This window comes from Barbatula barbatula (assembly GCF_947034865.1).
Source record: "Barbatula barbatula genome assembly, chromosome: 16".
Classification (NCBI taxonomy): Eukaryota; Metazoa; Chordata; class Actinopteri; order Cypriniformes; family Nemacheilidae; genus Barbatula; species Barbatula barbatula.
This window is the reverse complement of record NC_136779.1, coordinates 9,065,859-9,093,834: the sequence shown is the minus strand read 5'-3', so window position 1 is coordinate 9,093,834 and position 27,976 is coordinate 9,065,859. Positions and strand designations below refer to the sequence as shown.

The 27,976-nt window shown below is 38.1% G+C and overlaps 2 protein-coding genes across 4 annotated transcripts; one reads left to right on the top strand and one right to left on the bottom strand.

The window, feature by feature from the left end:
* The first annotated feature begins 11 nt into the window (after positions 1-11).
* On the top strand, positions 12-24,525 carry mta3 (metastasis associated 1 family, member 3). Of its 2 annotated transcripts, XM_079476947.1 has the most exons (20): positions 36-280; positions 1,655-1,722; positions 2,712-2,805; positions 4,881-5,007; positions 7,430-7,493; positions 7,573-7,690; positions 8,496-8,598; positions 9,060-9,159; positions 9,251-9,439; positions 12,067-12,141; positions 12,258-12,316; positions 12,432-12,553; positions 13,327-13,484; positions 13,846-14,068; positions 17,987-18,079; positions 18,166-18,348; positions 18,911-18,942; positions 19,923-20,047; positions 21,628-21,647; positions 23,350-24,525. In XM_079476947.1, exons 1-19 carry the CDS (start codon positions 253-255, stop codon positions 21,632-21,634), a joined length of 1,968 nt encoding a protein of 655 aa, XP_079333073.1. In that variant the 5' UTR covers positions 36-252; the 3' UTR covers positions 21,635-21,647; positions 23,350-24,525. The 2 variants fall into 2 exon arrangements, with proteins under 2 accessions (XP_079333072.1, XP_079333073.1); XM_079476946.1 differs by lacking the exon at positions 21,628-21,647 and having other exon boundaries at positions 12-280.
* On the bottom strand, positions 23,348-26,621 carry LOC306905951 (oxoeicosanoid receptor 1-like). 2 transcript variants are annotated; one of them, XM_079476949.1, is made up of 2 exons: positions 26,564-26,606; positions 23,348-26,067 (listed from the first exon to the last, which is right to left on the bottom strand). In XM_079476949.1, the coding sequence occupies exon 2, from the start codon at positions 26,034-26,036 to the stop codon at positions 25,095-25,097; it is 942 nt and encodes a 313-aa protein (XP_079333075.1). In that variant the 5' UTR covers positions 26,037-26,067; positions 26,564-26,606; the 3' UTR covers positions 23,348-25,094. The 2 variants fall into 2 exon arrangements, with proteins under 2 accessions (XP_079333075.1, XP_079333076.1); XM_079476950.1 differs by having other exon boundaries at positions 24,264-26,114; positions 26,564-26,621.
* Positions 26,622-27,976: the final 1,355 nt, after the last annotated feature.

Below are 27,976 nucleotides of genomic sequence, written 5' to 3'. Positions count from 1 at the left end.
CTCCTCCTCTCATCAGGAAGCTGCGCTCGAGCCTTTTCTAGCGCGTGAGTTACTGTATTGTACTGTGAATCTCGGGAGGGGGGCTGAAAAAAATCTTCTATTCTTTCTGAGGTTCATCCCCCATACTCACAACACCTTACTTCAGCTCGATCTTAACCCGGCCGGAAGACGTAGATGCCTTTTTGATTCACGTACTTATTTTGTTTTGTTTTAGTTTATGGTTTGGTTTTTTAACACTCCGGGAGGGCAGAAATGGCGGCCAACATGTACCGGGTCGGAGGTATGTCCGTCTATATTTTTGAATAAACGCGAGTCACAACATGGCCAGCGCCGTGAGACCTGTCTGGAATGCCAGGGTTCCCTTTAGCGGGATTCCCGCTACCAGTCGCTCACTTATAAACTCTTAACTCGTGTAATGTCCTTGTGAAAGGTAGCAATAACGTGGATGGAGAATATTTTGGGTTGTGATGTGGGTCAGGCCTCTTAAACTATCATAGCCGCACTAGCATTTAGCAAGCGGGCTACGTTGCTAGCTAGCCACATCATAAACAAATAATCATCACTTTATGTACAAATCCACGTGAGCGCGTATAACGAGCACGTAATGCGATTTTAATCCTTCTGAGAGAAGCGTGGGGTTTGGTCGTGGCCGTGCTGATCTTTGACGCCGATGTGTTTCTTTGTAATCATTTGTCTCTCTTTTGGCACGTATCCATTAGTTACGGGTCCTCAATCGGGATGCAAGGTAGCAAAGCGAGCTAGCATTTACAACCACCCGTGACTCTGTTTTCTGCGGAGCAACCAGATTGAGTTTCTCGACCCTAATTTACCAAAAACACCACAGACGTGCACTATTTTAACGTTATATTGTTGTCAAGCTTGTAATTGTCACCACATCCGTCGCGTTGTTTGTTTGTGCAATTAGCCTGCTACGTTACAGTCAATGCCGCGGGATTTCATATTGTTTCGTGGTATCGTTAATTTCGCGTCGATACAAAGGTTGTTGAATATCGAGCGTAAATTCATCCTCTTTATAGATGTTTGAATGGGAAGTCTGTTTAATAAAATGTTACATAATTACAATCTAACCCTTCTGTCTGTGTTGTGCTCTTTAATGATACAGTGTATCGGAATTTGACCAATATGAAAATGGACAAAATATTTATTTTCATGAATGGTGTTGTTTGTTTGTTTGTCAGTCTGCAATGCCATATAATCCACTGAAAACGTATTAAAGGGAAGCCCTGTCATAAAGTGTAGTGGTGTTAGATAAATTTAACATTTAGCATTCCAAGGTTTAAGGTTAAGGTTTGCATTACAAATTCATTATGGATTATCGTCTGTTATCATATCAACCGTTGCAAAATGATGTTCATACAAACTGTACTATTCCCATTATAAGCGTTAAAGCCCTTAACAGTTCTGTTATGATTTCTGTAAATGGCATTATAAGGCTAAACCTAGTAAGAATACTGAAAACAGGTGCACTTGCCCCATGTATCCATTTTATTTCTTACTGCGCTTACAAAGTCTAAACAAGGGGGTATCCATATCCATATACGGCAGTGGTTCATTTGGTCTTTGCATCCCTTTTCAAGCCATGGTGTTTGCTTTTCATTGTTAAAGATAATGATTTTGTTATTTTCTGCTGCAGATTATGTCTTCTTTGAGAATTCTTCAAGCAACCCCTATCTGATCAGGAGAATAGAGGAACTCAATAAGGTACGGTGCCCCCGGGGCTGGGAGGGAGAAATGTGCGTTGTTGGTCATTGGGTACATCGGTAGGGTGTGGATATGACATTGTCATGACATCGACACATGGTGTTCAGCCAGCTTGACAGGAGCCAAATTACTAGCATTTCCTTGCACTGCCACTATTTCCAACAGCTGTTTTGTGAGAAACTGTATCTGTGTATGGAACGCATACCTCACAGAAAGCACCAAGACTGCATGCAAGACACTTAGAAAATCAAAAAAATATGTATCTCCTATGAGTATACCATTCTGGTCTGACATACAAATGCAACTGGTATTTTATATTTTTAGCCTCACCAGACATTGTTTTGATTTTGCATTGGTTAAGAATAACAACGTGAGTTATATGAAGTCATTTCATTGTCACTTTCTGCCTTTGCTGTCACTGATGTGAATGTCAAAACGAATGCTAAACTGCAGAAACCCTTTGGTTAGATCTTTTGATGTATTGGTCAAAAGACTACATTTACTTTAAAAGATTACATATTAGCTTGCAGGTGACAATTCTGCTATAGCCTTTGCCACAAGGTTGGTTGAGCATCCAAATAATCACCCCGTGCCAAAGACATGCTCAGTCTATATTCTTTTCCACTAGCTCTTCCAGAGATTTGTAGTCCTGCACAATAGCCTTGTGGGATATTGACTAGTCTAGAAGATAATTACAATCAAATGTAGCTGTAGGCATTTTTTCGAAGAGAGAAAGGTGTGATCACAAAGTCTTGTTTAAATAATGAAATACTCTAGATCAAATTTAGTTCATGCACATTATGCCCCTATACACCGGCTTGCCATTGTTTTTACTCTCAGGAGTGCAGACACAGCAGGTTTTGATATTCAGCACTGCTGATTAAACAACAGACTTCTACATCGGGTTCAGGTGTTTTTGGTATTGATTGAAAAAGGTGCTAGGTTCCGTGTTGTTGCCTCAAGATTGCCCCATTTTGATTTCTTTTCAGACGGCCAGCGGCAATGTGGAGGCAAAGGTGGTCTGTTTCTACAGGAGAAGAGACATCTCACAGAGCCTCATTCAGCTGGCTGACAAACATGCAAGTAAGTGAACGCTCTTCATGTGTTTTTATGATGTGTATTGTCGAGGAAACCAAGGACGGTCTGTTACGTGCCAGGTGTAAGTGGTCATTTGCATGATAATTATAAGTCAGCTGCAATTGGTCATGTATATGCGCATGCTTTTGGCTTCTGTTGCAAGTCCGCGGGGTAGCAATGACTTCTGGAGACTTACAATACCAGATGCCTGTAATTGGGCAACAGGGCTTTCTAATTTCCTGATGTTTCGGGGAACGGAGCCCCTCAACAAATTTGTCTTCATAAACTGGTCACGAATCACAATTTGTATCACACGTTAATGAGATTCTTCAAATTCACATGTCTGTTCTGCTGTGCTCAGCCAGTTTTGAGATTTTGACTAAATTAGTTGCTCAAGTCTATTATCAAAGGTAATAAGTGGGATACATTTGTGGGTTTGCTGTCTCAGACTGCCATTAGGCTTGAAGAATGCTAATGACCATTCATCATTGCAGATAACTAAATTTAGCTTCTCCGGTACAGTAAACAAAGGTTTTGTGAATAATTGTAATGGTCTTGTTTCATTGGGGAATGGTCCATTTTAAATACAAGGACATATTGCTGGCATATGCAGATGTCAGAGATATCTTGTGTTATTGATTTTACTATGCTTGATGTTAAACCTTTACTGTGTTTCAATGTTTTGCTATCAGCAATCAAGTGGTAGAGTTGGCAACATAACCGTAAACTAGAGGTCTAACGCACGTTTCACGTCGCACGCGTAAGCAGCGCATATTTTATTCGGCACACATGTTAACAGAAGAGAGCATTCCTACCGCACGCGTATGCAGCGAGCACCATTTCTGCATATTCTGCATATCACATAACCTTCTGAAAAAACGGATAAAACTATATAAACATCATGTTATATGGAGTGGCGTGTCCACAGGGGTGGCAGCCCGATAGATGAGCTTTTCCACCTCAGTTGCTACTCCAACGCTGACCATACAGTCATGACTTGGGTCCTAATGTAATGTACCAATAATTTTTGGATTAGGTTTACGGAGAATCTCAAATTGATAATATTCTAATAGAGAATGCGTGTCTGTCTGCGTTTGAGCAGCCTGATCACAGCGTATATCATCAGGCCGAAGCAGCAGGTAAGTAGTTATATCCAGTTTCTACAGTTGTCTTTCAGAAACAGCAATATAAATTAGCAGAAATTTGGATTGAATTGTGCTGGGAAACAGATCTGAGAGAAGGATTATAAGGTATAATTTCACATAGTATATGACAATTTTTTAGTTTAAGGCACTATTTTGTGACCTTTGTAAATCTGCTTTGAAACAGCATGTAATAGTCCACTAAGGGGAGAATTCTCTCCTTAAACGATTTTTATGTGAACATTATTTAATCCTTTAATATTGTTCAAAGAAATAAGTCATCATCATAATCATCACTAAACCTTCTGCCTTTTTAATGTTGGCAAAAACCCACAAAAGTTAAATGAAAAGAATGTCTTCTTAAGCTGAGCCGAAAAATTATCTGAACCAAACTGTAATAGGGACCAATAATTAGGAATATATAATGTTGCTAATCCTGACAATGCAACTGTGAATATATATATATATGTTTAGGTATTGCCAGCCCTTATTGTGCTTTTGTCCCCCTTTGCCACCCCATGTATAAAATCCTAGACACGCCCCTGGTTATATGCTAATATTGCGTATGTGTGAGAGAAAAGCGATCGCATCACAAGTCAGTCACTCTATGGTGAGTTAACCCTTTAGTGACTTTGTATCCTTCAAAGCACTATGTGGATCTAAAAGAGCATGAAACAGGTAGATATAACAAATCATCGTATTGTAATCTACTTAAAAAGAGCTTTGATGAAGTTCTGGATTGCTCATTGATGGATATAAAATAAGGAAAAAAAAGAAAATGGACATGCGCTGCCTTATGCGTGCGATGTGAAACGGCGTGAGACTTTCAAAACGTAGCCATGTATTAAGAATCATAATGCAATGTAAATGGTCATCTTTATTGTGTGCGTGTCTTGTATGTTCCTTCTGACCCTATTCTAATTCCCTGTATGTGAACAGAGGACCTGGAAGAAGAGAAGGAAAGTCCCGTAGAGCCCGAGTTTTCTGAAAAACAGAAACATCAGCTCCGACACAGAGAGCTTTTCCTTTCCCGCCAGTACGAGTCCCTTCCCGCCACACACATTAGGTAAACGCACACAATGCACACCTGACCACTTGTCAGCTGAGATGGTGATATGTCTTTTTAGTGCATTTTAGTTCAAAACTATGGTGCATTTTTTACATGCAATGCCGCATAACCCCCAAGTCTTCTCACTAGGCTGTGAGTCACATCCATTCCTTTGTTGCCCGATAACACCCCAGGGTAGCACCCGTGATAAATGAATTAGCAGCTGCGCTTCTAATCAAAGGAAAGTCTCCTACAAGCAACATTAATGCTGGTGTTGAGGTTTGGGGAGGCCTGCTTAGCTTGTGCAAGATTGATATCACCCTCCAAATAAAGCAAATGGCACTTTCTTTCCTCATTTCTTTAGTTTTTTGGCTAGGATGATCCATAAATGTTGAGTGGTTGTTCTAGCGGGCCTGCTGGTCTTTATAATGGATTGTGTTTTTGATTTAAGAGAATACATGTCAAGGTTATTTTATTACTTCTTTAAAGTAAATTCAGATGAAGACTTAACTTGCATAAACACGAGTGCGAACTAAATTGTGATTTTTATGCACAATCTGGTTAGACGATGATGTTGGTTATTTTTACTATACTGGAAGTGATCCTGGACTATAAAAGTGGCAAAACATGCAATTCGTTTGCACGTCACATCACAGTTTTTTCATGCTTTTGTAGTTTTCGCAGACACTATAATGGTAGCATCTTGCCAAAGCGCAGCTGTCTTGTAAATCAGGGCTTTTAGGTTTTAGTAGTATTTTTATCAAAAAAAAAATCCAAAGTTAAGGAAACACCTTGTTATGTGCATTTTCTGGTAGACATATATACTGTACCTCACTAACCCCCTGCAATTCCAACGTGAACCACCAGGGGTTCACAAACCCCAGTGGTGAGTTGTGACATAGTGCTGTGACTGGTTTTTGTTACATTTACATTGTATCAAAAGCACTGAAATTAAAATATAAATATAAGTTTCCTCAAACCCTGTCACTTTTTTTCATAATAGACAATCATTTCATTAATTTGAATGAATCCGCTTATTTAGACAGTTCATTTAAAAAAACCAGACTGAACATGACAGGAGATTCTCATTGCCTTCTTTTAAAGTGTAGTAAGCGTTAAAATGTTTATGAGCAGCATATGGCTCAGAAATCTACAGTTAGCATCTCGGTAAAACACTGAATCATCTAGAAAAGGAGAGCAGACTGATTATTTTTATTCGCTCCTCAATAGCTTTGTAATTTTTTTACAGTGTATTCTGATCCACTGTGCGTGCTTATCTGTTAGCCATTTCCTCTTTCTGCCCTCTCTGCAACCATTTAATTTCCTCCCTGATTGTCCTCTCACCCATCTGCTCTTTTCGCACCTTTTCATCTGTGCTCATATCACCCTCACACGTTCATGCAGTCTTCTGCATCTTGCACCTAGTTTGTCTCCCCTCCTCCCCCTCTGTACTGTGCTGTGGATTAGAGCGGGCGGCGCTAAGGGGGCTGAAGCCCCAAAGGTTTTCAGTAAAGCCCTAAATTTTTCATTACCATGTTCTGTACGAGTCAGGGGCCGTTTACATTTTGCTTTTTTTAAATTTTTCCAGCAGCTTCTGTGGCGTAGTGAGTAAGATGAGTGACAAGTAGTTCTGACGCTACATATAAGTGCAAGATTGAATCCACCTTTTGCCAAACTACATTCACATCACAGATCAGATCATTCAGGCATTTTTCTTCAACAAAATGAAGAAAATATTAGAAAACAGGTGTTTAATAATAAAGTGTATGGGGGGGTTTAAGGGTAATAGAAAGGTCTTTATTGTCCCAATTAGTTGTCAGCTGTTTAACCATTATAATACATATAATCATTTGCACACATTGTTATTGAATAATGTACGACATTACTTGCCTACCTTGCTGTGTAGAAACGGAATGAAGTAAAATTTTAATGGACTCTAAATTAACTTATCAATCTAATTGAGGTGGCCAAACAAATGAAAGGCGGTGGAATTTGCTATGGACAGAAGCCGCTGTTATGGTACGCATTATCTGTGAAAAAGCTAGCGCGATGGAAGTAGCTAAATGTTTAATGTTTGATAGCTGTTTTATCATAGAAATGTTAGGGCCGTTCAAAGTTATATTTTAGGGGCGTTTTGTCTTCATTAGATAGGACAGTGGATAACAGACAGGAAAGCTTTGGTTAGAGACAGGGGACTGACACAAGCAAAAACGCTTTAGACTGGAATTGAACTTGGATCAGGCCACAAGTGCACTGGCTCTATATGTCGGCGCGCTAACCACAGGGCTATTGGCGCCAAACAGATATGTAGAGGTCTCTTGGCTAAGCCCCGATATGCACTTGCCTTAGAACCGCCTCTGGATAAAAGGCAGCTGTATGAAAGACATAACATGTCTCACACAGGCTTTGTTTTTAATCATTTATTTTTCTTTTGAAACAGGGGGAAATGCAGTGTGGCACTTCTGAACGAGACTGAATCTGTTCTGTCCTACCTGGACAAAGAGGTAAGATCATTCGTGACATTTTAAAAGCTGTTTTGTGTTGATTGGATGTCAAATTTGGCTTTCTCTCTCTGTCTCTCAGGACACATTTTTTTATTCACTGGTGTACGACCCCACACAGAAGACACTGTTGGCCGACAAGGGGGAGATTCGTGTGGGTCCGCGCTTTCAGGCTGACGTCCCCGAGATGCTACAGGAAGGTTAGTATATGAATGCCATACTGTACCTGGCTTTTGAACTCTAGAGTAAAATGCAAACCTGTAGTTTGGGAGGACATGGCCGGGGGTCAAAAAATCGTTACTCTATTTCTCCCTTGTGTGGGCAGAAGGTGATTTATTTTGTGTTTTGGGAAGTTTGTTGCCTCTGAAACTGTTGCCTCTGGAACTTCGAACAAAGGAGTCGTGCTGCTCATTTGCAGTGTTAACTTTGCCAGCGAGTTTGATTTGCGAGCACTGGCGCATCACATGGAAAAACTGAACATTTACAGTATCAGCGTCTAGGATCAGTCATGTGTGAAATTGCTCTTCTGTCAGTCTGTGACCCCACACTTACCACTCTCTTAAACTTGGAAAGATGTCCAGTCAACAACTCCGCTGTAATAGGAGGCTTGTAACAGTGTACTACTGGAAGTTATTTTATGATGCAAACACACATAAATGTGACAAGATTGATACAGAGCATCATCTTTTTGAATGATTGCTAAACGGCAACAAGGATATTGGATGTGAGCCAACCTGCATAACTCAATTATTCTGACCTTTTCGTTTAGCATACATTTTCATCCAAAACTTTTTACAGTCCAGTGTTTATAAAGCACAAGATTAAGTCTTTATTGTGAACTTTTTAAGCTTCCATAATTACTTAATGTCAGGCTTGATTTATGTGTTAATTCACCTAGTTGCCACGGTAACAAGTTGCCTTGGGCTTACTTGAGAGGATTGTTGATGGCATATTTAGCATATGGTTTTACACAGCCGGTTCTAGTGAAATTAAATGTGTCTATAGGAGAACTTGATGACAGAGACCAATCCAAACTGGAGGCCAAGATGTGGGACCCAGAATGTCCGCTGACGAATAAGCAAATCGACCAATTCTTGGTGGTCGCACGGTATGTTTAAAATTTTCTTCTTAGCTATGTCATATTAACAAAAGGGGACAGTTGTTCTTACATGTTTTTTTGGAGACCCAGATATATTGGACCTCAACTGGTGACAGTTTCCAAATCGCTTATCGTAGAGGATTTTTTGTTTTGGTCTCATTGCTTTCATAGATCATAGTGTAAATGTCTCTTAAATTTGAGTTGCTACATGCTTACAGTCAGTTGTAGGCACACCATGCTTATCCATACATTTCTTTTAAGGAAATGCACACATTTATGCAATTCTTAAAAGAAAATTGTTGGTTGATTTTAATAAATTGTCTGTAGCCTTGTATTTTTCCTTGCAAAAAATGGGACCCATTCTTGGTCTCAACCCACTTGAGAACTTCTATACTGTTGCTTTAAGATACCAAAATTGTTGCTTTTAATTCAAATGGCATATTAAAAAATTTGTGTTGATTTTTGTTCAGAGCTGTTGGTACGTTTGCCCGGGCGTTGGACTGCAGCAGCTCTGTCAGACAGCCCAGCTTACACATGAGCGCCGCAGCAGCCTCACGAGACATCACACTGGTGCCCACCCACATCTTCTCTCTCACTCTATATATCCGATAGAGAGGTGACAAAAGGCATTGATTCCTTCTGTCTGTCTCACGTGTTCTAGTTTCACGCCATGGACACCCTCCACCGGCTCGGCTATGACCTGTCCAGCGCCCTTAGCGTCCTCGTTCCTCAAGGAGGACCTGTGCTGTGCCGAGACGAAATGGAGGAGTGGAGTTCTTCAGAGGCGAACCTGTTCGAGGAGGCACTGGAGAAATACGGCAAGGACTTCAACGATATCCGGCAAGACTTTGTGAGTGGTTTGTTATATATTGGTCCACAAACAAGTAGAAATTAATTAAGATGAAGAATAGTTCAGTTAAAATAGATATAAATGAGTACAAATTGATGTGCAACATTGCACAAAGGGCAGAAAGGTGTGTCTGCTACACCGTTTGTATTGTGAAACTGTGTGCACTGTAGAAACAATAGTAAGGAGTCTTAAGACCAGTTCATCATAACAACAGGGCTGAACAAAGCTTTACTTAAAAACATCCAAACAGGGTTAACAGAAAACAACCAACCCGTGTTTTAAAGAGAATGATGTAGTTACGTAAGTGGTTAACATTCACAGAAAGTTGTTTAAAGTCACCTTCCTTCTGTCAGTGGATGAGGTGGCTTTTATGCCAAGTTGTTACAAAATTGATGCATCGAAAATTGCTTTGCAATCATATCTTGACCCCTGAATTGAATCCATAGGGATTTCCACTCCTAACAGAACAAGAACAGACGTGTTCACAAGGAGCTTTAGAAATAGATAAACTGCTCGAACAGAACTTGTCTGTGTGGTACTTTTGTCACAGGAAAACCTGAAATTTTACAGAGGCGCAAAACAAAGAATAGGAGAACTAATGATAGGATGAAAAGGAGCAGAAACGAAGTGAAGAAATGACGTATGGCTGAACAATGAGAAGATCGAAAAAGCTGAAAGGATTTGACTTGGAGCGTGAATCTTCTTTATGTTGCTGAGCACAGTTGATCTGTTCATCTTGTGAGACAAGAGTACTTATTTGTGTCAGGTCTGGAGCGAGATCTTCAGCGTGATGGTTTGAGCAGAATGAAAAGCTGGTTTTATTGCTGTGAGAAATGGGTTTTCCTTTGCTCTGTGGTTTGATTTTTAAAACGGAACAAAACTGTGGCACTTTTACCAAGACAATTTGCTGCAAACAGTAAGAGCTGCTTCACCACTCGGTAGTCTAGTGGAGATGGACTTGATTTATATTAAAGTACTTTGAAAGAATGATCATGGATTGATTTGTACTATGGCTGAAAGATAGAAGAAAAGTAATGATAAACAGTCTCTCCTCATCTCTGCAATTTCATTGTTTTTTAGTTCTTCTAGTTCATAATTCATCTTGATCGGTTAATTGTTTTAAAACTGAGATTGATCCGCTGTCGTGCGTGTCAGATGCTAGGCTGTTTTGAACTTGAAACCGTCCACTTGCCTCTTCAAAGCTACTTAAAGTAGCTGTGTCAAAGTGAAAGACAGTGTCGTGTGAAATGTTCTTTTAGTGTCAATAGTGAGAGTGCACAGGAAAGAAAAATCAGAGGTTGCTCTAACCTGTAATGTACAGGTTAATTATAGTGATCAAACCTCTTGATATGAGAAAACCCACATGTAAAAATAGTAGAAGTGAGGAGAGCCCACAGGTTTTAGTTTTTACTGAAAATCTTCAAGCCTCCTAAAGCAGATAAGCTTATGTACATTATTAAAACTAAAATAAAACCAAATTAAGGTTTAAAAGACAATTTCAATACAAATTTGCAAAAGACAATACAAAAATAATTCCGCAACTATGATGTTAACCCTGCATATTTTTGTAAAGAAATTAAGACATTTCCTGCTTTTTGTTAAAAACATATTAAGTGTCTTTACACATGATCCTTTTATTAAGAACCGAATTGATATTCAGATTGATATGTCTTGAGTTCAAGAAACACAGAAGTAAAAAATACAGAAACGACAAAATGAAGTGCTAAAGATACATATCCAGCACCTCAGGATATTAATGTGAATGTTCTTACAGCAGCTGTCGGCACAGAACACCTCTGTGTTCCTTTCTATACTCTGATCAGCCTTGCATGAATGTAAGCCAAAAGTGGGGGCTCGACCAGCTTGATTTGTAGATTTCTTAATTTTTTTCGCCTGATTCATCCACGCTTCCTTGCGCTCAGCATGTGCTCATGAATAATCATGTGCGTCTGCATGTGGTTCCAGACATATAGACTGAATAAATGATCTGTGAATTTAAAGACTTAAGGGTCCAGTCAGTAATATCTAGCAGCAAGGTTGCAAATCGCAACCAACCGCTCACTCCACCCCTCCATTTCGAAACACTACGACGACTGACAGAACATGGCGAATTATGCCAGGGGACCCGCGGTGTATGTAGATAAAAATAGCTCATTCTCAGGTAATAAAAACATAACGCTTCATTATGTAAAAACTCTTAGACATAGTTTTGTATATTATATTGCATTTCTATCAATAGATCATCACAAAGATTTCACACTGGATCTTTAAACTCCACAACGATTTTAACAGAGATCTATAATTAATAGTGGTGTACAAAACTTGAAGTTAATATAACAATTTGGTCCTTAGTTTTCTTGTTTACAGGTATAAGTTTAAAGGAGTTTGCAAAACAATAGGTTTACTGATCAAATACTTTTCATTATTCAGTATTTTTTCTTATTCAATTAAACGTTTGCTTGTGTTTTAATGGAAAATGCAAAATAGGAGCACTTCCACTAGTCTGGGCTCAGATTTTGTTTATCTCCATTGTGAGGAGCTTTTTGGACCGTTAAACATGAACTTGAGCTGCATCTTCAGTTCAACCTCCTGGTGGTCCTTCTGAAGTTACTTATGTTTTATTTCAGCTTCCATGGAAGTCGCTGACCAGCATCATCGAATATTATTACATGTGGAAAACCACAGACAGATACGTTCAGCAGGTGCGTAGCTGTTTACGTTTTTCTTATGGCTAAAAGGTTCTTATACACCGAAAAAGATTCCGACTGTTGGCTGTGATCGTCCTTGATAAGCTTTGTGCGTTTATCGTTTTCTTCAGAAACGATTGAAAGCAGCCGAAGCAGAAAGCAAACTGAAGCAAGTCTACATCCCCACATAGTAAGTGTGAATACTTGTAAATGTTTAGGCCTCTCCTAAATTTGCACTATTTAAATGCGTCACTTCTCTTGTAATGAATTAAAGTGTGAAATCTAATTTGCTTTCTGCCCTACAGCAACAAACCCAACCCTAACCAGATCTCAGTAAGCAACGGCAAGATGGCAACTGTGAATGGGGCAGCGGGCACAGGCAGTTTCCACACGGCCGGAGGCGGCCGCGCATGCGAGAGCTGTTTTGGTGAGTAAGCACCTTCTTCATCCAATTACAGTAAACATAGCCATCCAATCAATTCACTCTTCCCAGGGGACATGTCAGGCTCTCGATGTGATCAATTGGACGGGATGCCACGTTTTCACCCTTTTATCTTCCAATGTGTTTAATCAACAGGGATGAGTTTGGATCAATATTGTTTTATAGTAACGAATGCATGATGGAAGCATAAAGAGATTTAGATTTTTCTCAACATTTAATCCTCTTTCAGTGTTTGCTTGAAGATTTGATTGTAATTGCATTCAGCTTTGAAGGCTGAATGGCCTCAGTTATCTGCAAGTTTTTTATTCTTTAACATTTTTGTCAAAACTGCCTATAGTAATTGTATTAGTTGAGTTTGCATTTATATTTCCAGTTTCATCTTTGCGTTTCAATGGTAACATGTTTCCTCCTGTCCCTATGTGTGAGCAGTTTGTAGGTTGATTTTTTTTTTCAATCAAAAAACAATGACTTTGTGGCAGTTTCAACATTTCTTTGAGTGGCTCGACATGTAATATATGTAACAAGTACCTCGAATGTCTTTAAATTGGCAATGAAAATAGCCTTTGTCGCTGAAATTGCATTAAAGACAAGGAACAAATAAATAAGTCAAAAACAAATGGCACCACCGCTAAAAATCACAAATTGTGAATTTTGGATAAAGCCGCATTGGGATTTTTATCGAAGACGGAATATGACCAGTTATTCATAATCAGACCCGGTTATGTAGATATCACTAAATCTCCTGTTTTTGTTTACAGCTGTACAGTCTCCCCAGTGGTACTCTTGGGGTCCTCCTAACATGCAGTGTCGCTTGTGCGTGTCCTGTTGGATGTACTGGAAAAAGTATGGTGGGCTTAAGATGCCAAGCAGAGCCGAGGGGGCAGAGGAAAAGACGCCTCCAAGTCCTTCACACACCGTGAGTAGTAAACGTATTTAGTGTGCAGATCAACAGTGAGACATACAGTATGTGTCTGACGAAAGGATCAAGTTGATTGTAGAATTACTTTCAAGCCAACAAGATATGAAGAAGACCTTCTATCTATTTTCTCTGTCTTCGTTTGGCTAGCCTTGTGTAGCTGAACTTATTGACCGCGACAAAAGGACTTTTTTCAACATTTTGTTGTCATGTGCCGTATAAGGGGGGAAAGGGTTATTGAATTGAACGAGGTGGGGTCGAGGGTGTGCAATCCGAATACTGAGATTTAAGCCTGATGATTTTAAATGTCTCCTCGATTCCTCTTTGTATAATCACCTTATTTCCAAATGTTTCTCTATAGGAGGTGCGTTCTCGTGGTCACGGGCCCCGCCCGTCTTCCCATATGGTTCCGATGAGGAACAGCGGCAGTCCCAAGTCCTCTATGAAGACCAAGCAAGCGTTCCTGCTGCAGGCAACGCGCCTCACCAAACTGGCGCGTCACATGTGCCGTGACCTCATCAGGCTGCGCCGGGCAGCGCGCCGCCCATTTGTGCCCATTAACTGTGGCGCCATAAAGGCGGAGTGTAAGAGCTCTTTAAATTCCTAACTTCAGCCTCGTGTACAAATGCACACATACATCCACCCACTCACACACCCATCACCCGCAATGCCCCGCTGTTCTGTTCCCTGACCACACGTCTCCACATCTCACTGTCATTCCTCCCCTCCATATTCTTGTCTTGTACTGTTTTTATTATTATTATTATAATTATTGTTATTATATTATTATTTCGGTTTTTGTATACCCCCACCCCATTTCCAATAAAGACTGCCTGTCCTCCATAATTTGTGTTTCAATCATCTTTTCAGTTCAAATTCACTTTTGGCATACATGTTGACTTAGGTTTAGTATGTTGTGATGTTTTTTGTGTTTGATGAAGAGCGTTTTATATGCACAAAGAGCACACAAAAGATAATTTAATATATTATGGTATTGCTTAACCCCAAATTGTAAATATACTTGAAATGCATATCATAGTCAGAGCCTTAAATTTAAAGCTTCATTGTTAGAATTAAGCTATATTTTGCACACTGTGATGCACTAAATTGACTATGGATAATGTTTTTGTAACATGTTTTGATATTTTTCAATTCCTTTTTTGAAGAAAGTCTTCCTTTTTCCCCTTCATAAATATCTTTTAGTTTCTCAGCAAATATGCTGGCCTGCAATCACATCGCAGCATTTTAATGTTTCACTTCGTACTGCTTGGAGATGTAGTTTTGTCATCTGTAGGCAGGTTTGGAAGTATTTCAGGGTTTGATTGATGGACTATGGGTTTCTTTTTATAGTGTGAACAATAAACATTCTTTTGTATGAATTTGTGTATTTACATAGGCTGAATTGAGTGGCAGTATAGGTTGCAGTGTAGTTCTTGGGACAGTTTGGTTTGAACAGAAGGCCGTTTAGCTTTTGCATAAAACAGATATCTTCTAACATTTTGAACAGGGATATTTTATATATAATTTTCAGAAATCTATATCTAAAACGATCATTGTCAATAGTACTAGCATGGGACTTTTCATTTGAACACATTAATTTTGGGCATTTTACATTGTGTTTTCCTACTTTTTTGCAAAATGTATTTATTGACTGAGATTGAATTATTGCACAGTATAAGGTGTGAGTAGTTGTGTGGTCTATAGCACTTGGTTAAAAACCGTTAAAGAACTTTCACAAGCTAATCTCTAGAGAAAAGTGCAGAATTGTAGGTAAAGGGAAAGTTTACCTAAAAAAATTAACATTTATCGTTCATTCATCCTCATGATCTTTCTTCTGTGGAACACAAAATAAAATATTTTGTGATATGTCTCAGTGGGTTTGTGTGCATACAATGGAAGTCAATGGGTTACCAAATTGTTTGGTTACCAACAATCTTAAAAATGTGTCCTGCAGAAGAAAATCACACAGGTTTAGAATAACACGAGGGTAAATTAATGAATACAATAATTGGGGTGAACTTAAACTTTATTATACATTATGTGCGTTTATTTCTCATCTTTAATTTATGACTGGTCTTTCCTGTATATGGACAGTCAATCGTTTACTTCATTTGTACCTTTGTGAGAACAGAATTGAGTTCAAAAATGCACTTAACAACAAAGAAAAAGCACAGAGAACTTTTAATGTTTAACTCAAATGAATACATTGCATCAAACTGGTGTACTTAAGAAACAAAGAATATTTATCTTATATTGTGAGGTAGCTAACGGAATTGCTTTTATTAATTCTTAAACTGATCCATCATGTAAATAACATTGACAGTCTTGTGTCTATGTAATGGCATAGTGAAGGAAGGTTTCTTTTATTTGTGAGAAGTGTTGTTAACTGCTATTCTTTGTGTTTCAGTAATGGAAGGGTGATGGACTATTGGTTTCTCTGTGTTGGCAAAATGTATGATCTAATTAACAGGAGGTACAGCAAGTGGAAAATCATTTGAAAAATGTTGAGTCATCAGTTAGAGGTCTATATAGACATTGCATATTGTTTGGGACAAAGTTTGAAGTTTGTCCTATTCTGAAAGTTTGCACACTAAAACTGTAATTTATCAAATGGTCAATTGAAAACTGCGAAAGTTGATCAATGGCGGTAATTGATTAAGACACCTGGTCTTGAGAAGTGTGATGCTAGAATGCCTTAATCAAATTTTAGCCGAGGGAAGGAGAAATAGACCTGCATTGCAGTTTAGACCCCTGTTTGAGGATGATATTTTGTTTACCAAACCAAGCGTTGGTGGTGTTGATAGTGCCTATAGTAGTCTACTGTATAGATTTGAGTTAGGGTTAGGTTTTCAACCCTTTATTGATGCCAATAATTCTAAAGAGTAATAATACATTGTGCCAGGTTTGTGAAATAAAGTGAATTAGTCAGTTTGATTGACAGGAACATTTTTGCAATATCATAAAACCACAAGTCCAACATGCTTTTAAATAATGCACAGATGAGGTCACACATCACAGAGGCCATTTCCGTCACATGCACCTTTAAGTAATTCAGTTTTAACATGTAAATCAAGGAGCAAGTCAGCTGCCCCACGCCTGAGCACCCATTTCTAGCCCACCTTCGTATTGCCCTCCTCCGATCAAACGATCCTTCATTCTGCGCTTCCATTTCACCTCTGTCTCCACCCCAGATACACAACTCTATGTATCCCCAACCATAAAAAGTTCTAGACGTTTCGGTGTCCTGAATCTCGAGGGACCCGGGGGGCATGCTCTTTGGTTTGTCTCTCTTTTATTTTTCTTTGTGTGAATGTCTTGTGCCCAAGCAAACACAAATAAAACCATGGCTGAAACCATCCTATGAGTCCTTGTAGTTTCATGTGTCTCGTGTATCTGTCCATCATCGTGTTGCACGCACACCGAGAGCAGCGATTGTGTGAAGTCTGTCTCTTCTGATAGCATGAGCTCCGGTCGTGACATTGTGTTGATGTGTTCAGTGAATGTGCACACTCATAAAAAGCTGCTGTGAATGCAACTTTGCATTTGCTTTCCTTCTTCCAACTTCATTTAACATGCTGGCTAACTAGGTAACATTTCACATGTTGCCTGATATATATGAGAAATGTGCATGAAAATCACTTAATAATCAAATTCATTGCATCAAGGTGTGAGATACACTAATTCTGACATTTTTGTCATTTTATTCCATTTGGTTTTGCATGGGAACTCATGTCCTTTACAGACAATCATAAAGCAAAATGAGGTTCAGTAAAAATCTGCATGCACCAATGCCATATAAGGTCAAATATTTATTAGAATTTTTATTTCATTTTTTTTTTTTGAAGTCTTTTTGCATTCAAGCTATACAATACTGTTTGCACCATTAAAATAATTAAAACTAGCATTTACTCTTTACAATCCAACGGAGAAGCACTATTTCAACACGTCCCCAAAGGCATAGCCCGACACAAAGGTTTCACTCAATTTTAAAATGATTTTATGTCTGTAGATAATGCAATACCTGGTTCACTTTTTCCACATTAGATGTATTGTTGAAGAGGCAATGAATTGAAGTACATCAGTGCAAATCTTCGAGTAGCTCTGCCAAGACAATACGAAGAACTGCCTGAAGAAAATGACATAAACTGCTTTCGACTCCTGGAGTTTTTAATGAATTTTAAAACGAACTGCTTAAAGTTGGAGCGATTGTAATGGGTTCATTGTGGTCAGATCAATAGTCTGTAGTTTGGGGGGTGGCAGGGTGGGGGGGATGCTCACCGGGGCCTAAAGAATGAGCGGTGAAGCGAATGCGATTCGACTCTGTGTGCTGAAACGCAGAGAGATAAGTCACCACAGGGCGGTGGATCACAGCAGCATCCATCATGCTGACCTATTGAGTATGCTCGCGTTGATGTACGTGTGTGCTTGAGAAGTTCTTTTTGTAGCTCATTGACTTGGCTCTGTCTCCATTTGTTTGTCCTGTACTGCTGGTTGATGAATAGATATGATCCGGGTGTCAGAAGGCATGACGGGGCGACCGATGAAGCCCAAATCCTCTCAGAGGAGCACCCTGACCAGTGTCCTGCAGTATCTCGGTGAGAACTTTTTGTTGCTCTTTGCGTACGAGGTCACTGCTACAACCAAAATGCTACAGTGATGTTTTGATATTTTGATGTTTTAGAATCTCGTCCGGCACCTCACGTTCAACGATCTCACCGCATCCCCGGCCTTCAGGTGCAGCCCCCGCGGCGACTTCTTTCCTCTCTTCCCAGTCACGGCCCGCTTGGCATGTTGGGAAAACGGAGCTATCATCACCATAGCAGGGTCGAGTCCGCAGAGAGAAGGGCCGGTGCACCAGGACAAGGTGGTTGTGTGCTTTTAAACGTATACTGTGTGATGCAAATTTTCACATTGAAAATCAGTCATTGGTTAAAAAATAGCTTAAAGTAATAATTCACCCAAAAATCTCACTCCCTTGTCATTTCAAGCCTTTATGAATTTTTTTCTACCGCAGAACACAAAAGAAGATATTTTGAAGAAAGTTGGTAACCGAACAGCACTGGCCCCAATTTACTTTCATTGTATGGACACAAAACCAATGCAAGTGAATGGGGTCCAGCTACCTACATTCTTCAAAATATCTTATTCTGTGTTCAGCGGAAGAATTTCACGCAGGTTTCATTGATTTTGCATTGTGGTACACAAGATGCTTTTTTTCAACATTCTCACTCCGTGCTGGTCTAACGTGGATTATCATGTGTTGAAATGAAAACGGCAAATACTAAAACATGAATTTATGTTCATTTCTATTCATTAATGATTCTTTAAAACTGTTACGATACAATAACTTGTATCCCACTGTTTATAATGTTAGAAAATAGGTAAACCACATAACCATACTAATATCTCACAATGTCTTTTTTTAGAAAACCCAGCTCATATCGTGGGACCCATTCCGGTAAGTATCATAGACATAAACTTCACTTCTGAGATCCCATTAGACTCAAGCATACAGATCCGTAAATCTGCTCTTTCTACTGTACTGAAAAATAATAACTCACAGGCTTCTGTGCTGCTTAGAGAAAGAGAAAAGTTAGGTCTCATAAGACTTTCAAACACAAATGCTGCTGATGCTGGAAATTGTTCTGGTGACAGCTTCAATCTTCAGCCTCAGAGGTTTCTCACAGATTATTGCGGCTGGGTACAATGGAAATGAGAAATGAGAGACAGCTAAACAAACGCGAAGGCAGACGCCGTTCATTCATGAGACAACAAATGTAAATATGGTGGGCTTGCTTCAACACTAGTTTTTATATAGATATTATTTTTATGCAAATGCCTACGAAAAACTTCAGACTTTTCACAACTATCATGGGCAAAATAATTCATGATAAACATCACATTTTTATTATGTTATCATGTTTTTGTTGTGTTTTATTGTGTTAGTTAACTGTTTATTTTGTTATTATTACTTAATAAAAACAAATCAACTGCAGTTTGATTGTTTTTAATTGGAATGCACAATAAATAACATTGTTTCCTTATGCATGACTTATAACTTCAATATCTGTTATCTGTTTTTGCAAATAAACTCTTCATTTCAATGTTTATTTATTTTATTCATATAAATAATGCTCCCAGTCAGTTTATTTATTTCACTTTTTGGCCAATGAATTACATTCAAAAGTGTATAGAGGCATAGGGAGAGATGTGTATCTCTTAAGGCAAAACTTGAAACAGGTGCAGAAATTGTATGATATAAACACAATATCTATAATTATGGTTTTTAATATAACGTTTATCGAAAATACTGTTATATTGCGATTCTAAGCTGTTTATAAAACGATCTATAAAAACAATTCTAAAGACAACAAGCCTTTCACTGGAGGTCTGGGTCGTGACTGAAGATTTAAGATATTCATCTCTGTTCCTCTCTAGCAGCATAACGGAAGCAGCACCGGTGGTTCAAACCTTCGTGGCAGTGGCCTGATGCAGCGCAAGAGACGACCCAACTGGATCGATGCCCCGGATGACAGCTTCTTCCTGGTTTCCAGAGAGACGAGGTGTGCAACCCCACCTCGCTGTCCACCCCTCAGACCCAAACTTGTCACGTGGCTTGTTCGCTCACTGTGCAGTCATTTGATTAACTTTACTCTGGCCCATGCACGGAGCCGTCAGGGAAATTAAATACAGAACAGAACCCTCGGTGTCAAAAAGCCCTTGTGCTGTTCTTTCATGATTGGCACCTGCAGAGATTATCCCCGAGATGGCATGACACATCTGATTAGCCTTCTATCATTTTGATTAAACCATCACATAAGAGTGACTGATTTTAGTGACAGTGTAATTACTGCATTGGTCATACCCATTGACAGTGACGGGTTAGAGATCTTAAACTGCAATTGTCAAAGGAGGAAATGGGTCAGTCAATCTCACAGACGTCTGTGATCTTTCAGTAACAAAGATGCTATATTTAGTAATATCCATGATCCTGTTAATTTGGGGCAGCATGGACCAAACACTTTTGGTTTACTATAAATGAAACCTGATTTTGGGATGCAGATTGAGGTTAGTTTTAATCTAGAGAGACTCCACAGGTAACTTAATCACATAACACTTCACAAACATACACTACCATAGGTTTAGACACACTTGATTTCATTTGATTTTATGTTAGTCATGATTGTAATTGTGTTTAAGATGTTTATAAATACTCAACATTAGTTGTAAACGAGTACAATTTAAACTATTTTAAGCTGTTGGCAGGGTACACTGTAAAAAATCAAGTACGATTGACAAAAAAAATTGTGTTATTTGTACTTTTACAAAAATTTTACTTAAAAAACAGTGTGCAAAATCTTGTCACAAAAATTAAGTCAAATCTACTTTAAAACTGTGTGAAAAAAACCTTTACAAAAGGCATCAAGTACAATTTTGACTTGTGCACATGAAAAACAAAAATTGGTAAATCCTATAGTTGTTTTTTACAGTGATAGTCAAAAGTGCTTGGCATACATAACAACTTACAAATGTAATAATAAAAATAATTATTTAAGGCAAATGCTGGCTGTTTTGAATGAGCATTTCAGCTTTATTTTCACGACTATTTTACGATTGTAAAAACAGTAAAAAAAAGTTATAATAAAAACAGGCGGGTGTGTCTAAACGCTTTATTGGTAGTGTTTCTGCAGAAATACAGTACACAGACCTCAATGTAAATTATATTTATTTCCTGTAATGTTGTGGCGAAGCACCGCAGAATAGTTCAGTAATCCATAGTACCCTATTCACAATATTTCTTGACGATTACTCAGTATTATGCAGAACATATTAACTTATCCACTTTTAATTCTCAGTCAACAGAAATGGAATATAAAAGGATTACAAGCTGCAGAATTGAATGAATTCCTTACTAAATATGCACAGCTGCATGAATTTTCCGCATCCACCATGTAAATGACTGACATCCCTGTTTGCTCTTGAGTACTGATTGGAACATTAAATAAAACATGTTTTAATTTAAATTACAAATTAGTTACGTTGGGTAGAGGACACTAGACGTTTTGATTTACCCTGTCTCATGGATCCGTTTTTTCTTGACTACTTACTAGTGACTGTTTGTTGTCTCATTTTGTTGCTGCAGCTGTTAGACACCTTCTCATGGTAAGATCGCACACACCGTACACAAAGGCTAAACCACATTACCTGTGGAGTCTTCCAAATGCATAAAATGTATGACCAAAACAGACACAGGATTAACCAATGCAATGAATATGATTGGCTATTTTTGGCGTTGACACCTCAAACTGCATAATGTTCCTAATGTGGGTTAGAATACAGATATTTGTAGGAGGTTTGGTGCTGAGAAAATCCAAGTCTAAGTAGCTGTGAGCTGGAGCTGTAAGGGGACGTAAGAAAAATGCTTTTCCATTACAGTCCCATCCATTTGAGCCACGACCCGCACGACTCCCTCTGGCCTCCAGCACTACAGATGCATGGCTAAATTTAGAGCCCCTGTTCTGAAAGAATACCCTTAAACTAGGCAGGAAACCCGGGGACAAATTAAATTTGGTCTGTTGCTCAGACCAGTTTTACAAGATCATAATAGACTGCCAGGTTTCCCTCTTATTTACATTTTTTATACTTTTTAGTTAGTTTTTTACATTTCACTTGAATGTTTTTTACTCAGTCACTTTGTAGTTTGTGTAGTGTTTGTGGTTGCTTATATGACTCATCATATTCATCAGCGTCTTCTGTGACTTCCTTCCAATTGATGTGTACTTGGGTTCATTCATTTAGTGCGATTTATATAGTAAACACGGATGTTATGAATGCACACGGCACATTTTAGATCAAAATCATGCATTTGTTGTTCGAGACCTTGTTCGTGTTTTTTTCATTAGGGAATTTAATCCAAAGGCCGCTCCCTATGGATACCTGTCGGACTCATTCATTGTGCATGAACATGGGACCCAGGCACTTTTTCATTACTTACATTGCTACTGGTCATGAGTAGAACATTATTTTTGTCATTTTCACCTATTAAGTCCAAGGTGTTACATCTATCGAATGTGCCGAGTCAAGCCAAGCTGTGGACAGAAAAACATGCACTTTCTTTTTCTTTCTTTCTTTCTTTCTTTCTTTCCTTCCTTCCTTCTTTCTTTCTTTCTTTCTTTCTTTCTTTCTTTGCTATTCAAACATCTGAGTCTACATTGAATTGCTGGGAAATAACAAACTTTTAGAATTTTATATATTTTTTAATAATAAAAAACAAAATGTATAATAAAGATTAAAGATGTTTTCTCAAATAAGCAAATTTATTACAATGCAAAAGAGGCATTTTAACACGTGGACTTTTTGAAGTTTGAATGGTATTGTTGAATAGATTTTACATTATATATTTTACACAAACAAGTAATTATGAAAGCATGTTGTCATCACACATCAACTTGTGTCAGTGTCTACTCGTCTATTGTCGGTTTCTACTACACAATTTATGCAACATCAAGATCCCACAAAACAGAATAAACCATGTTAGTTCTGCTTGATATTTTAGCAATATCTTGTTTGTACATGATCAATAACAATTTACCACCTTACCGTCAGAGATGAGTTCATGTACATGCTGAATCACTGCCATTTTGTCATACTTAATCAGTATTTTATGATTCATGTACAACATGATAAAACCACATAACTGAAAACAGAATATCACACATTTAAAACATTTTCTTTCAAATGTCTTATAAATTAAGTCCCGCTTGCTCACAAAAAATACTTTAATATACAAAAATCTGTCTAGACATGTGTTGCAAAAATCTATTTTTAATCATTTTTATGTTTTATTTCTCTTATTTCCTTTTAGGAAAGCCAGAAGGATGCTCTCCCGTTCACAGTTAAGAAGAGCGTGTAGACAACCTTGTGAGCAGATCAGCCTACGTAGGATCCCTCAGGGGCCAGCGCAGGTACCTGTACTGGCGCCCCCCCACCCCAGTTTACGGATGCGAGGTCCGATCGTCATCCATGACTGACGCTCGCCTGTGATGATCCCTCAGCCTGTTCTGTCAGTTTGTCATTTGCTGCCTAAATCTGCATTGCACAGGCCACAAACCAATAAAAGCTTCTAGTTCTCTTAATTTTTGTACATTTGCTTCCTCTTCTGGACAAAAAGCTTTAAGGCACATGGTAAATAAAGCAATTAGCCATTTTGTAAGTACTGAATACTCAAGCTTAATTTCAACACTTTCACCTGGAAGCGAGGTACTGTATAGCATCAGCAGGTCTTTGATAAGAACAGCTGTAGGGACTAAATGGGGTTGGCCATGCCACATAGGTATCATGTACAGATCAATGCTAACCACTCTCAAAAGACTCTTTTGAGAAGTTTAAGTGTACTCTTTGTAAGTTCATTTTGCTCTTGATTCTTTTATTTCTCTATATCTTCTGTGTGTATCATGACAAGTAGATGTTTGTGAACTGTTTTTATATTGTATTTAAACAAGGACTGGATATCTCTGTCCGACAGTATTGTATGTTATTGACGATTCCTTAATTTAAATAATGGTCTTTACTGGGAGCATGTTCAATAGATTCTTTTAACTGATGATGTTTTGTTACTGGATATAATGATTTGTGGAGGTCATGCCAGTTTTTGCATTTCCCCTTAAATTTAAATAACTGTTCTTATCATGTATCTAGAATATTTCAAAAGACTTTACAATTTCAGGTGTTCAATAATACCTTTTGGTTTAGAAAATGACTGGCATGTTGACTTAAAATGGGAAAAAGAAACAGCATTTATTTTCCACTTGACTTTCGCATTAACTGTAATTCATTTCAAATGAGATTCTCACAATTCAGACCGTTGCATTCCTCTATGGGAATATTCATTATCCAGGCTGTTTATATAGCATGTTACCGTGATAAAGATAAGCTCATTTTGATTTCTATGCCTCATACATTTATGTTGTGTTTCATTGTATGTCACACGTTTACTGAAATATGCCTAATAAAAAGCGCAGTACAGATTGTACATCTGTGTAAAGAAAACAGTTCAATGCATGTTTACTCTGAATATAAAATAATACTGTGAAAATATGTTCAAACCTATATCGAAATTTTAATTTAATCAGAATTTCTAGATGTTTTGTGGCCAATGCAGTCCAGTGTCTGTTGAATTTCAACCAAATCAAACCTCAGGAGTGAAATAAAGTCATCCAACAGCAATGTGAAAGACAGCGTGACAAGACTCATAAAAACATGATAAAAAGGACAAGATTACGAGATTACAATGTAAAAAACTATTTAAACAATTCCTAACTGTATGTACAAATATTACTGTTGTCTTGCTTAAAAGTGAATATGAACTTTGCTGTTATTTTGACCTGTTTTTAATGCAAATTTTATGCAAATAAATTCAAATTAGTTAGTAGTTCACACATTGAAACAAAAATGATTATTTTACCTAAACACATACCTATAAATAATCAATTAAAAAAATACTTGTAAAATGGACTCCTCATAATTTCTGTGGATGTATACAACTCATACATTAAATATAAATATATCACATTAATAACATATATGAGATTATATTTACTGTTTCTCCGGTTAATGTTTAGGTTTTTTGTTAGTCTTGAAACTCATCTTGAACTGCGTCTGGACCACGGAATTGGATTTGGCTTTAAGAGTATCTCTAAACCAGGCATTAGAGTGGACGTAGATGACTGGATCAAGTGCACTGTTCATGTAGGTTATAGCTAAAGAGATATGGAGACTTAACTGCAGGTATTCAGAACGCGGAAACCCTTGAAGCAAAATACCAGATATGCTAGTCGGTAGGAAACAGAAAACAAACATTATCACAATAACCAAAAGCAACCGCACTGCTCGATTCACCCTGCGATGGGCCTTCAACTGGCGTTCACGGGCATGATAAAAAACACACACAAAGCAGAAGAGCACCAGTATGAAAGCTATCAGCACCTCTGTCATGTGTATTGAGTTGTATATCCTCAATCCCAATGATGGTGATCTCCATGAGAGAGAAGCTTCACATGTGAGCTTCGAAGTGTTCGTATGGGACTGAAGATCCAGGGTCAGAGCAGGTGGAAGGCGAAGTAAGAGAATTCCCACCCAAACTGCACTAACCATCATAATTCCTTGTCTCACACTCAGTCGACAAATGGGATGGAGTGGGCGAAGTATTCTGAAGAAGCGGTCGACTGCTAAAATTGTCATGAAAGCCATGCTGGCTGAGAAGTTCACTGATATGATGTAGAGGACGAAGCGGCAAAAGTTTTCACCGAATATCCAGTCTTCACCACGAAAGAGGTAATCTATGCGGAAAGGCAGGCCGATGAGCAGTAAGAAGTCAGCGGTTACCAAACAGAACAGGTAGACGTTGCAGGCTTTCCATGGAGACTTAAAGAAAAAAACCCAAAGGGCAAAGACATTTCCAGGCAGCCCTAAAATGAACTCCAAAATGAAGATGGGCTTCAGGAATGAAGAAACATGTTGAAGAGGATCCATGCAAGTGGTGTTGTTCCTCATGATGGAATTTGGCACTACCTCACTTCACCACCTAAAAACACAGAAAAACGCTTTCTTTCTTTCTTTCTTTCTTTCTTTCTTTCTTTCTTTCTACATTGAATTGCTGGGAAATAACAAACTTTTAGAATTTTATATATTTTTTAATAATAAAAAACAAAATGCATAATAAAGATTAAAGACATTTTCACAAATAAGCAGATTTGTCCCTTATTGCTCCCCAAACTCTTTGTAAGTTCCTAATATGGCAGTCAATGGTGCTTCTGACCTTCTAACTTTATTCCAAAATATCTTTCTTCGTGTTCAACCGAACAAATAAATGTATACATGTCTGGAACAACTACAGCGTGAGTAATTCATGACAGCATTTAAATTTTGGGGTGGAGTTTCCCTTTAAAATGATGATTTAAGAAATTTACAGAAAGGTAATGCGAAATAATGTTTAATGAAACATATTTAGGAAATTTTATTCATATCTTAGTCTTTAATATATTTAGCAATGGAAATAAAGGGAATAAATCGAGACTTACCAACTGGTACTATTTCAGTTACTACCGGATGGAAGATTGCATCAAACTGTTGGGAAATGAAACCAATGTAGGCGGACTGTTCCACCCTCTTTCTTTTTATCCCTAACTAACTCTAACTCTTTTTTTGCGTTTTTACTTTACATCGCTAACATCTCATATCAAGCACCCCAAACGAATTATTGGTTACGACCATATTCCATTTAAAAGGGGTTATTTCACCTAACACACCCATTTTCCTATTCGCATATAAAGATGTGTGGAAATTTCTTCCCTTTAAAATTGTACTTCAAAAAATGGATGTCAGAGTTATGTCCTTTTGCCACAGAGGAGCGTGGAACGCATTATTGAGAACAGGCAGAAAGCATCAAAAAATGATTTTCGAAAAAATAGATTTTTAAAGACAATTAAAATCGATCACACTGCATCGCTTGTTTTCATTCTTAAGCTGTTTTTTTACTTGGAGCCGCTAGAGCTCCAGTGGCGCAATCGGTTAGCGCGCGGTACTTATACAGCAGTACAAAGCAAAGCAATGCCGAGGTTGTGAGTTCGAGCCTCACCTGGAGCAGTGTTTTGCGCGGTCATTGTTCAGGCTTGAATCTCTGTGGAAATTGCGTCTGAAATGACTGTTCTGGGTGTTTGACGAAGACTCAATCGAAAACACCTAGGTTTCTTGAAGTTAGTGGTAAGCAACGCAATTTTGAAAATGTGGTGGGCATAAAAAAAAAATACATTGTGTGATGACAAAAAGGGCAGGTACCGTACGGTAAAACGAGCCGTGTACTCGATTTGATTCTAGTTACCACTAGGGGTCAGAATTGCCTCAGTTCAAGCAACAAAGTCATTTCACTTCCGAGAAATTCACCACGTGTTAAAACTTGCGCCATCCAGATAAAATGTGACACAAATATATACAGTTCATAGGTAAACTAGGTAATTGTACATTTTTGCCATAATTACTGTTTCAAAATATTAAGTCATGCAGTCTGTTTGGGTTTACACTAGGTGAGAGGTTTGTTTGGATGTTTATGTCAGTTTTTGCCATCCAGAAACATTTGATCTCATTACATGTCTTTGGCACGTTGTTTTAACGTACTCTCAGAAATTCGATAGTTGCCGCTTCAACCCGGAAATAAGTTATGGATTTATCGGTTTTAATGCTACTAAATCGTTAGTAACATTAAAGTTTTAATGTTACTATTAAATACTCATAATGTTACTATATCCAGACATTAATTGTCCGCGTTTGAGGTGAAACGCAGCAAATATATATATTTTTTAAAAGTATATATATAGGCCTATATATATATATATATATATATATATATATATATATAAAACACAAAATACTTTGTAATGTTACTTTGTTATGTAATGTTTTTTATCTCAGTCCAGCCATTTAGTTTCAGTTCTAGT

Coding starts and splice junctions, on each gene's coding strand:
- mta3 (XM_079476946.1), top strand. CDS start 253: ATGGCGGCCAACATGTACCGGGTCGGAG. Junction 281..1,654: donor CAACATGTACCGGGTCGGAG/GTATGTCCGTCT, acceptor TTTCTGCTGCAG/ATTATGTCTTCTTTGAGAAT. Junction 1,723..2,711: donor GAATAGAGGAACTCAATAAG/GTACGGTGCCCC, acceptor ATTTCTTTTCAG/ACGGCCAGCGGCAATGTGGA.
- LOC306905951 (XM_079476950.1), bottom strand. CDS start 26,036: ATGAGGAACAACACCACTTGCATGGATCCTCTTCAACATGTTTCTTCA.